General features: G+C 50.7%; 1 protein-coding gene across 1 annotated transcript in view; it reads left to right on the plus strand.

The window, feature by feature from the left end:
* The window catches only part of GRAMD1C (GRAM domain containing 1C), a 201,468-nt gene extending 191,101 nt beyond the window's left edge, over window positions 1-10,367 (plus strand). Inside the window, 8 exon segments of the mRNA XM_075334880.1 lie at window positions 163-281; window positions 2,215-2,357; window positions 2,478-2,581; window positions 4,828-5,004; window positions 5,441-5,495; window positions 8,980-9,090; window positions 9,592-9,697; window positions 9,816-10,367. Coding sequence (XP_075190995.1) covers window positions 163-281; window positions 2,215-2,357; window positions 2,478-2,581; window positions 4,828-5,004; window positions 5,441-5,495; window positions 8,980-9,090; window positions 9,592-9,697; window positions 9,816-9,896 — 896 coding nt within the window. The 3' untranslated portion in view covers window positions 9,897-10,367.
* Window positions 10,368-12,250: the final 1,883 nt, after the last annotated feature.

Genomic DNA, 12,250 nt, shown 5'->3' on the forward strand with positions numbered 1-12,250 from the left:
GTGCCAAACCGCAGCACGGCCCCCGTCCGGCGCATGCACACTGTACTTTGCTGATCGGTGACCGTCCACATCAACGTCCACACGTTGCGATCAAGTCAGGGCAGGGTGCAGCTGTTGATGTAGACAGTGCCGTGTAACCGCGTATTCATTGCTGTCATTCAGATCTGGAGTCCACCCCCTGGCAGCCGGACGGCAGCGGCAATCAGACGAGGACGCAGACCTACACCATCACCATCAATAACCCGCTGATCGGGAAGTTCACCTCGGCTACAGACAATCAGGTAATGGCCGATCTTACCGCAACGTATTATGTATCCAGCCTAAACCAGTCACTGACACATTGTAACAAACCCGCAGCACGGGAGACTCACAGGAGTGCTGGGGTGGGGCGCAAAATGTCTAGTGGCATAAAAAGAACCAAAACCCCCTGCGGGGTGCAGCGATCATCGGGCGAGCGCCACCATGGACTGTATGACTTGTAGGCTATCAGGAGGCCGGCGTCATTCACTGACGGCAAGCAGAGATCTTGAAGGTCCTAAACTGGAACATAAAGGATATTGCAGAGCTTAATGTAACGATTGAGTATATACAGGAGTAGACGCAGCCAAGTATACGGACGGGGGCTCGTATAGAGGCAGATAAATCTCCTGCCGGGCGTCTCTGGGTAATAACGGAGGAGCTAAGTGTCCATTATACAGCACATTACCCCTCCGCAGCGCGGCGGATCAATACAACCTGCTCCGCACTCAGCACATTAGCCCTCCGCAGCGCGGCGGATCAATACAACCTGCTCCGCACTCAGCACATTACCCCTCCGCAGCGCGGCGGATCAATACAACCTGCTCCGCACTCAGCACATTACCCCTCTGCAGCGCGGCGGATCAATACAACCTGCTCCGCACTCAGCACATTACCCCTGCGCAGCGCGGCGGATCAATACAACCTGCTCCGCACTCAGCACATTACCCCTCCGCAGCGCGGCGGATCAATACAACCTGCTCCGCACTCAGCACATTTCCCCTCCGCAGCGCGGCGGATCAATACAACCTGCTCCGCACTCAGCACATTTCCCCTCCGCAGCGCGGCGGATCAATACAACCTGCTCCGCACTCAGCACATTTCCCCTCTGCAGCGCGGCGGATCAATACAACCTGCTCCACACTCAGCACATTACCCCTCCGCAGCGCGGCGGATCAATACAACCTGCTCCGCACTCAGCACAATACCCCAGCGCAGCGCGGCGGATCAATACAACCTGCTCCGCACTCAGCACATTACCCCTCCGCAGCGCGGTGGATCAATACAACCTGCTCCGCACTCAGCACATTACCCCTGCGCAGCGCGGCGGATCAATACAACCTGCTCCGCACTCAGCACATTACCCCTGCGCAGCGCGGCGGATCAATACAACCTGCTCCGCACTCAGCACATTTCCCCTCCGCAGCGCGGCGGATCAATACAACCTGCTCCGCACTCAGCACATTTCCCCTCCGCAGCGCGGCGGATCAATACAACCTGCTCCGCACTCAGCACATTACCCCTCCGCAGCGCGGTGGATCAATACAACCTGCTCCGCACTCAGCACATTACCCCTCCGCAGCGCGGCGGATCAATACAACCTGCTCCGCACTCAGCACATTACCCCTCCGCAGCGCGGCGGATCAATACAACCTGCTCCGCACTCAGCACATTACCCCTCCGCAGCGCGGTGGATCAATACAACCTGCTCCGCACTCAGCACATTACCCCTCCGCAGCGCGGCGGATCAATACAACCTGCTCCGCACTCAGCACATTACCCCTCCGCAGCGCGGTGGATCAATACAACCTGCTCCGCACTCAGCACATTACCCCTCCGCAGCGCGGCGGATCAATATCACATGCTCCGCACTCAGCACATTAGTCATGGTGGGGAATGGAGGCCGGCGTCGCCGCAGCACAGGAGCAGAGCCGGACCTTATTCACCGGCCGGCCGTCTACTCTACAGGGTCCTAAATATCCTCACAGCCGGTGGGAGACACTAGGGGGGTGCACATGATGGGGGGCCGCCACCTGGGTCAGGCTATGCCCAGGCTAATAGTAAAGAATGAAGCGCAGAGTATTTCAGGAGTGCACTAATCTTCTGGGATGATTGTATCTGTTTTGTGCAGCAGCACAGAGTATTTCAGGAGGTTTTTTTATTATTGCGTGGAATATCAAGTGTCCCTCATTTCAGACCCTGTATAAGGAGAGTCAGGAGGGCCAGTACTACTCTGTGGAGACGGAGGTCTTCACGCACGACGTCCCGTACCACGACTACTTCTACACCGTGAACAAGTACTGCATATCCCGCGCCTCCAAACACAAGTGCAGATTACGGTGAGCGGCAGCGGTCCCATGAATACGGCGATGATGATGGGCTGGACCTGGTGGTAGATCCTCGGGGGCGGGTACTTGGGATAATTAGCCGGTCCCTGATTGGTCGTTATGTGTCTGCAGTGTGTGCACAGATGTGAAGTACAAGAAGCAGCCGTGGGGTCTCGTCAAGACGTTCATCGAGAGGAACTCATGGGGCGGACTGGAGGATTACTTCAAACAGTTAGGTGAGAGCAATCAGTAACGAATGCCACAAGTAAATCTGCAGTCCTATGTAACACCGCGGATAACACAGTGATATCTCCCTGAATACAGATAATGTAGTAGATGTCACCTGCAGTCCTATGTAACACCACAGATAACACAGTGATATCTCTCTGTACAGATAATGTAGGAGATGTCACCTGCAGTCCTATGTAACACCACAGATAACAGTGATATCTCTGAGCACGGATAATGTGGTAGATGTCACCTGCAGTCCTATGTAACACCACAGATAACACAGTGATATCTCTCTGTACAGATAATGTAGGAGATGTCACCTGCAGTCCTATGTAACACCACAGATAACAGTGATATCTCTGAGCACGGATAATGTGGTAGATGTCACCTGCAGTCCTATGTAACACCACAGATAACACAGTGATATCTCTCTGAGTACAGATAATGTAGTAGATGTCACCTGCAGTCCTATGTAACACCACAGATAACACAGTGATATCTCTCTGAGTACAGATAATGTAGTAGATGTCACCAGCAGTCCTATGTAACACCACAGATAACACAGTGATATCTCTCTGTACAGATAATGTAGTAGATGTCACCTGCAGTCCTATGTAACACCACAGATAACACAGTGATATCTCTGAGTACAGATAATGTAGTAGATGTCACCTGCAGTCCTATGTAACACCACAGATAACACAGTGATATCTCTGAGTACAGATAATGTAGTAGATGTCACCTGCAGTCCTATGTAACACCACAGATAACACAGTGATATCTCTCTGTACAGATAATGTAGTAGATGTCACCTGCAGTCCTATGTAACACCACAGATAACACAGTGATATCTCTGAGTACAGATAATGTAGTAGATGTCACCTGCAGTCCTATGTAACACCACAGATAACACAGTGATATCTCTCTGTACAGATAATGTAGTAGATGTCACCAGCAGTCCTATGTAACACCACAGATAACACAGTGATATCTCTCTGTACAGATAATGTAGTAGATGTCCCCTGCAGTCCTATGTAACACCACAGATAACACAGTGATATCTCTCTGTACAGATAATGTACCGTATTTTTCGCTTTATAAGACGCACTTTTCCTCCCAAAAATTTGAGAGGAAAATGGGGGGTGCGTCTTATAAAGCGAATATAGCAGTACCTGGGGGTCCTGTCTGTGCGGTGATCGGGCGGCCGGGTGCCTATGGCTGCGTGCAAGCGGCCGGGTACCTGTGCTTGCATGCGGTGGCAGCCGGGTACCCGTGGCTGTGTGCGGGCGGCAGTCGGGTGCTGTGTGTGGGCGCCGGCTGGCGGCTGTGTGCAGGCGGCGGTCGGCGGCCGTGTGCGGGCAGTGGCCGGGTGCTGTGTGCGGGTAGCGGCCGGGTGCTGTGTGCGGGTAGCGGCCGGGTGCTGTGTGCGGGTAGCGGCCGGGTGCTGTGTGCGGGCAGTGGCCGGGGTGCCTGTGCGGGCGGCAGATGGCTGCCGCCCGCACGCAAGCACAGGTACCCGGCCGCTTGCACGCAGGGTGGGCGGCCAGCCTGCTGGCTGCCACTCTGTGCTTGCGGGGGCGGGCGGCTGTGCAGCAACTTACCCAGTTTGTCCGCGGTCCCAGTTTCAAATGGTGGCAGCGGGCGCGTGCGCAGATGGAGCTTTTGGATGAGAGCTCCATCTGCGCAGGCGCCATTATTTGAACCGGGACCGCGGACACTGGGACACTCACTGCTGCTGCCGCCGCCACCACCACGGGCCCCCGCGGCTCCTGCCACCACGGACGCCGCTGTCACTGACCTGCCATGCCTGCCAGCAAATCCGATGCCTCCTGTGACCCCGCTTCACCACCACTGCTGCCCCCCTCCGGTAAGAGAACACCGGATTATAAGATGGACCCCCATTTTTCTTTTTTTTAACCTTTTTTTTTTGTCTAAGTTTGGGGTGCGTCTTATAATACGGTGCGTCTTATAAAGCGAAAAATACGGTAGTAGATGTCACCTGCAGTCCTATGTAACACCACAGATAACACAGTGATATCTCTGAGTACAGATAATGTAGTAGATGTCACCTGCAGTCCTATGTAACACCACAGATAACACAGTGATATCTCTCTGTACAGATAATGTAGTAGATGTCACCTGCAGTCCTATGTAACACCACAGATAACACAGTGATATCTCTCTGTACAGATAATGTAGTAGATGTCCCCTGCAGTCCCATGTAACACCCTATCTTATATACTTTCTGTAGAGTCGGATTTGGTGGAGGAGGAATCTTCGGGCTCCGCGTTGCAGGAAAGCACCAAAGCCACTAGTATCAGGAGACGGAGACGGCCGCACAGCCGCAGCCCCGCCGATCACCTGACCAAACATGGCCCCCAGCTGGACTCTGCGAGCCTGAGGTTTGGTGCGGAGCCGGAGCGCACAGGTGACCTCCCGGGATTATTAGCCCAAATTATTTGGGGGTTTTCAGTGAATAGCAGAACGGACTGTGTGATTGAAGGCAGAACACTGAGCATGGGTGATGGAGACCTGCAGTCCTATGTCAGACCTGCAGTCCTATGTCAGATCTGCAGTCCTATGTCAGGCGCATGAATGGGGATATTGGAGTTGTGCGGAATGACAGACATGGCTCTGCTACATGTATGGACACGATGGACTCTGCAGGGGACGACCGCCCAATACACTTCCCCGGGATGTACCACTGGCTCGTGGGAAAAGCGCACTGGTGGTCCGGCACTGTATACATCGGGGGGATTGTTAGGGACACATATAATATATGATTATATATATACAGTGTGTGTGTGTGTGTGTATATATATATATATATATATATATATATTATTTTATTCTTTCTCCTGTAGTGAGAAGAGACGTCGGCCGGAGGAACTTCATAATCATCATAGTGATGAGCATCTTGTGAGTACGGGGGCCGCTCTCCGGTGTAATGTGTAGTGCTGGGGGCGGCGGGGGCTCACATACCCGCGTCCACACCCTGCGCCCATGCTGGGGTACAATGTCATATTGGGGTCCGTAGAGACTGATAACAGACATGTTACCCTTATACAGATCCTTACAGAGTACAGAAAAAAGGCACACACCATATTAAACAGGAGCGCAGCGCACAGTAGAGTGATCACGCTCAGTTGAGATCTTTTTGATATAGTAAGATTTCAGTGTTTTGAGCACGCTCAGTTGAGATCTCTATGAATATAGTAAGATTTCAGTGTTTTGAGCACGCTCAGTTGAGATCTCTATGAATATAGTAAGATGTCAGTGTTTTGAGCACGCTCAGTTGAGAGCTCTATGAATATAGTAAGATTTCAGTGTTTTGAGCACGCTCAGTTGAGAGCTCTATGAATATAGTAAGATTTCAGTGTTTTGAGCACGCTCAGTTGAGATCTTCATGATATAGTAAGATTTCAGTGTTTTGAGCACGCTCAGTTGAGATCTCTATGAATATAGTAAGATGTCAGTGTTTTGAGCACGCTCAGTTGAGATCTCTATGAATATAGTAAGATTTCAGTGTTTTGAGCACGCTCAGTTGAGATCTCTATGAATATAGTAAGATGTCAGTGTTTTGAGCACGCTCAGTTGAGCTCTCTATGAATATAGTAAGATGTCAGTGTTTTGAGCACGCTCAGTTGAGCTCTCTATGAATATAGTAAGATGTCAGTGTTTTGAGCACGCTCAGTTGAGATCTCTATGAATATAGTAAGATTTCAGTGTTTTGAGCACGCTCAGTTGAGATCTCTATGAATATAGTAAGATTTCAGTGTTTTGAGCACGCTCAGTTGAGCTCTCTATGAATATAGTAAGATTTCAGTGTTTTGAGCACGCTCAGTTGAGATCTCTATGAATATAGGAAGATTTCAGTGTTTTGAGCACGCTCAGTTGAGATCTCTATGAATGTAAGATTTCAGTGTTTTGAGCACGCTCAGTTGAGCTCTCTATGAATATAGTAAGATTTCAGTGTTTTGAGCACGCTCAGTTGAGCTCTCTATGAATATAGTAAGATTTCAGTGTTTTGAGCACGCTCAGTTGAGCTCTCTATGAATATAGTAAGATTTCAGTGTTTTGAGCACGCTCAGTTGAGATCTCTATGAATATAGTAAGATTTCAGTGTTTTGAGCACGCTCAGTTGAGCTCTCTATGAATATAGTAAGATTTCAGTGTTTTGAGCACGCTCAGTTGAGAGCTCTATGAATATAGTAAGATTTCAGTGTTTTGAGCACGCTCAGTTGAGCTCTCTATGAATATAGGAAGATTTCAGTGTTTTGAGCACGCTCAGTTGAGATCTCTATGAATATAGGAAGATTTCAGTGTTTTGAGCACGCTCAGTTGAGATCTCTATGAATATAGGAAGATTTCAGTGTTTTGAGCACGCTCAGTTGAGAGCTCTATGAATATAGTAAGATTTCAGTGTTTTGAGCACGCTCAGTTGAGCTCTCTATGAATATAGGAAGATTTCAGTGTTTTGAGCACGCTCAGTTGAGATCTCTATGAATATAGGAAGATTTCAGTGTTTTGAGCACGCTCAGTTGAGATCTCTGCAAAGTAATAGACTTTCAAAGTGCAGTTTTGTTGAATTTGATTTTCGCGGTGATCTCTGCTGAGCGCCATCAAGCATTTTGAAATGTTATGTTGCATCCGAGTTCTGGACTGAGCGCGTGCATGGTTTTTGCACATGTTGCGTTGAGCTGGTTATATAGCAAGATGATGGTTTAAGGGCAAATTAAATGTTTGCAGCCTTCGTTTTGACATTCTGGTGATCGGTGCAGACATAGAAGCATTTACCTGAAGCCTCACTGAGAGACTTCTTTACTTGGCTCTTATTATAGCCAGTGGAAAAACTGTGTAAAGCAATGAGGTCGTGTGCAGAGAAAGCCGAAATCTCAGCAATAATGCGGAGCACCGAGGAGCACGTTCTTTGTTTCTCTCTCTCCCTTTATTTGGCGTACTTACTTTTTTGCACCTTGTTCCCACATTAGTGTTGCTCCGCACAGCCCTGGGGTCCCGCACGCCCCTGTGTCCCGCACGCCCCTGTGTCCCGCACGCCCCTGTGTCCCGCACGCCCCTGTGTCCCGCACGCCCCTGTGTCCCGCACGCCCCTGTGTCCCGCACGCCCCTGTGTCCCGCACGCCCCTGTGTCCCGCACGCCCCGGGGTCCCGCACGCCCCGGGGTCCCGCACGCCCTGGGGTCCCGCACGCTGTGCATTACACATCCTTGTTATCTCCATTATTTAAATAAGATTGATTACAAGGTCTAATGATCTCATCACAGACAGGGCATGCTGGGACTTGTAGTTGTGGAACTCCTTTAGCTAGCATAGGGGGAAACAGAAGAGCCACACCCGGGTGTATCAGCCATCAGGCCTCTGCTACAGCGGAGCGCAGCCATTAGGGATCACATTTCCCAGCAACTGCTGTATGTTAATAGCACAGACTAATAACAAAGGAGGCAGCAGATCCCCAGCACCTGCACATCCGGAGATAAGGGTGTATACAGTCCATAGGTTACACAATCACCGGGACCATAAAGCAGTGCAAAGAAGTGATGTATGTACACAGTGACTGCACCAGCAGAATAGTGAGTGCAGCTCTGGAGTATAATACAGGAGGTAACTCAGGATCAGTAATGTAATGTATGTGCACAGTGACTGCACCAGCAGAATAGTGAGCGCAGCTCTGGAGTATAATGCAGGAGGTAACTCAGGATCAGTAATGTAATGTATGTGCACAGTGACTGCACCAGCAGAATAGTGAGCGCAGCTCTGGAGTATAATGCAGGAGGTAACTCAGGATCAGTAATGTAATGTATGTACACAGTGCCTGCTCCAGCAGAATAGTGAGTGCAGCTCTGGAGTATAATACAGGCGGTAACTCAGGATCAGTAATGTATGTACACAGTGACTGCACCAGCAGAATAGTGAGCGCAGCTCTGGAGTATAATGCAGGAGGTAACTCAGGATCAGTAATGTAATGTATGTACACAGTGCCTGCTCCAGCAGAATAGTGAGTGCAGCTCTGGAGTATAATACAGGAGGTAACTCAGGATCAGTAATGTAATGTAATGTACACAGTGACTGTACCAGCAGAATAGTGAGTACAGCTCTGGAGTATAATACAGACGGTAACTCAGGATCAGTAATGTATGTACACAGTGACTGCACCAGCAGAATAGTGAGTGCAGCTCTGGAGTATAATACAGGATGTGCTGTGTATAGGGTGCACATACTTTTGTACAGTCTGAGGCTGTTTCAGTCCTGTAATGTAATGCTGTAGGGGGTCTCTTGATACCGGGGTCCGTCACGTTGCAGGGTCTTGGACACTGGTCGCTGGTTTCTCTGCATACTTCTAGTCTTCCCCTCCATCACCGGTGATGTTTTCTTCTTCCTCGCAGTCTGGTGCTGCTGGTTCTGCTGAATATTACGCTGTTCATGAAGCTGTCCCGGATCGAGCACGCCGCCCAGTCCTTCTACCACGTCCACGTGCAACAGGAGAGGATGAGCAAGTGAGTAGATGCTGAGAGCGACTTGTGAGCAGGGGACATCACCGCGCAGAGGACAGGGCAGCTTCTATCCTCCCCCCGCCATCCCCTGAGCCCGGCACAGAACAAGCAGCCCCTGCCATCCTCCGAGGACAGGGCGGCTTCTATCCTCCCCGCCATCCCCTGAGCCCGGCACAGAACGGGCAGCCCCTGCCATCCTCCGAGGACAGGGCGGCTTCTATCCTCCCCGCCATCCCCTGAGCCCGGCACAGAACGGGCAGCCCCTGCCATCCTCCGAGGACAGGGCGGCTTCACTCCTGGCCGTCACCACCGCTCTCTGACCTTTGAAATCTGTAGCCTGATGAAGGGCAATATTATGCTATCGGGTGGACAGACATTGCACGGTCTGCAGAAATATGGGGTCTGGAGCGTGCCCATCACGGTCCCCTATTATCTGGATGCCCCCCGCTGCCAGTCCCTTTGTTCCTGTGGCATCTGCCATATTAAGTGGCCTCTGTTCTCCAGGTTATACCCCAGAGCGGCCGCCCAGGAAGAAGAGTCTCCGAGCAGGAGAGGGCCGGGAGCCGCGCTGAAAGGCGTCCTGAAGGAGTCCATCACTACGCTAGAGCAGGTACCGCAGCTGTGTGACCCCTCTATTCACTGACCGCAAGCGGCGCATGCGGCACTGCTGGTGGTCTATCTGGGGGGTTCATGGCGGCTCCGCTAATCTCCACCATTTTACTTTCCAGCTGAAGAGCTCCCTCCTCATCCTCCAGAAAAGCTTCGACCTCCTCAACAAGACCAATGAAGAAGGGGCTCCTGGGAGTTAGCAAGATGGCGGCTTCCAGGGGCGCGGTGACTGCTGGACCCCCGTCGTCCGGCAGCGAGGAGCGTCCCACAGTTTACAGCGCCGTCGCCTTCGATTCTTCTGTGAAGCTGCTAGATTTTTAGAATTGTCCTGGATTAGTAAAGATGGCGGCTTTTCTCCAGGAGCGGCGCCACATCTGTCCACAGCGCTGCAGTACCACACACCACCTCAGGGCAGGGGTGGCGCTGCTTCTGGACGATAGCGGACACGTCCAATCCTGGAGAACGTCTGTAACTTTATTTATAATGATTTCTTTTGCACAATCTGACGATTTCTCAGGTTTTAGTCTGAACCTTCTTCCCCGCGGTGGAGGTGTCCCGGCCGGTGATGACGGGGGGCGCTCTCCGCCGCTCTCAGGGCTCCTCAATCTGTGTTTGGACCTTTTTTATGTGTGTAAATAAGATGTGACGTTTACTAAGAGATTATTTAAATTAAAGGAAATGTTTTCTACATCGAGTTGTGATTGAAGTGAACAATTATAAGGGAATCCCCGAAAAATAACCCCCCCCCCCAACCCCCCGAATCTCACTAATGCTTCATACAATGCAATCACAGCATAATGACTGCAGCTCTGGAGGTGACCTGAGTATAAGGAACAATGAAGCCGCTACATGATGACTGCAGCTCTGGAGGTGACTGGAGTATAAAGAACAATAAGGCAATGTGCGCACTAGAAAGGTGATTTTTCTCAAGAAAATTTCTTGAGAAACTTCTGGAAGTTGAAGATTACTGCACCTGCGGTAAAAAAACCGCACCAAAACCGCGGGAAAAACGCATGCGTTTTTTGCCGCGGCTTTTCTGCAGGTTGGTCCCTGCGTTTTTTTTATGCTGAACTGCAATAAATAATATTGATAATAGATAATCGATAGACAGACAGATAATGGATAGAGGGAAAGATGGATAGATGAATAGATAGATAGATGAGAAAGACCTATATAATGTCCCTCCCCCCTGTATATTCTAAGCTGGCACCCCTTAGTGACTTTCATGTGGCACTAAAGGGTGCCTAGCCTTGTATTTAGTAAAAAAAAATGACGTGGGATCCCCCCTATCTTTTGTAGCCAGCTAGAGTAAAGCAGACGGCTGCAGCCTCCAGACCACAGCTGGCAGCTTCACCTTGGCTGGTAATCCAAACCAGAGGGCACCCCACGCTGTTATTTTACATTAAATAAATAATTTAAAACAAAAAACGTGGGGTCCCTCCCATATTGGATCACCAGCCAAGGTAAAGCAGACAGCTGGGGTCTGGTATACTCAGACTAGGGAGGTCCACTGTTATTGGACACTCCCCAGCCTAAAAATAGCAGCCTGCAGCCGCCCCAGAAGTGGCGCATCCATTAGACGTGGAATAAAATAAAACGGGGTAATATATGGGGTTGATGCCAGATGTGTAATGTCACCTGGCATCAAGCCCTGGGGTTAGTGATGTCACACGTCTATTAGATACCCGACATCACCAACCCAGTCAGTAAGAAATAAAAAATAGACAACAAAAAAAGTTTTATTTGAAAAAACACTTACCACATTCCCTCTTTCACCAATTTATTGACAAGAACAATCAAATCCGGGTCCGGCGTAATCCAATAAGGGTGGAGGGGTCCCACGATGATCCATACCATAGTCACTGTCCCATTCAATGAAGAACAGAATGTTCCCCATTGGCTGGGAGAGCAATGCAGTGACCTGAGCTAACATCAATAGGTCAGCCCAGGTCACTGCAGGGGATGACGAGCGCTGACTTCAGGAGGTTAGATGAGATCATTACCTGCTGTGATCATCTCCTGTACTGCTGACATCAGCGCTGTCACTGCCTTCTATGCCCGCCGCGTTCTCAGCAGTATCGCGAGAGCCCGTGACATCACCGCCAGTGACAGTCTCGGGCCGCGGGCATAGACGGCAGTAACGTCAGGAGGCAGGAGATCAGCGCCGTAGGTAATCTCATCTCGCCTCCTGACGACAGTGCTAGTCATCCCCACGGCTGCACGCACTGCTGTGTGTCAGTGTCTGCCTGCGCCGCAGCGTGACAAGCTGCTGATACTGCTGTGCGTGCAGCGGCGGGGCTGCAGTGGGACACAGACTGCACGGGCACCTGGAGGTCACACGGAAGCGCTTCTGTGCGGCGTCCAGGGAGTGTGACGTGTGTTTACTCTGCTCCGCATCCTCTTCCTGGCATAATGACATCACTTCCTGCAAAACCGCAGGCAGCGATGAGCATTACCGCAGGTAAACCGCGGCTATACCGGGGGTATACCGCACATCATTTGCTACCTGTGGTATACCCCCGGTATTTCGCGATTACATTACAGTGAATGGAGT

Source organism: Anomaloglossus baeobatrachus, chromosome 2, assembly GCF_048569485.1.
Source record: "Anomaloglossus baeobatrachus isolate aAnoBae1 chromosome 2, aAnoBae1.hap1, whole genome shotgun sequence".
NCBI classification, from domain to species: Eukaryota; Metazoa; Chordata; class Amphibia; order Anura; family Aromobatidae; genus Anomaloglossus; species Anomaloglossus baeobatrachus.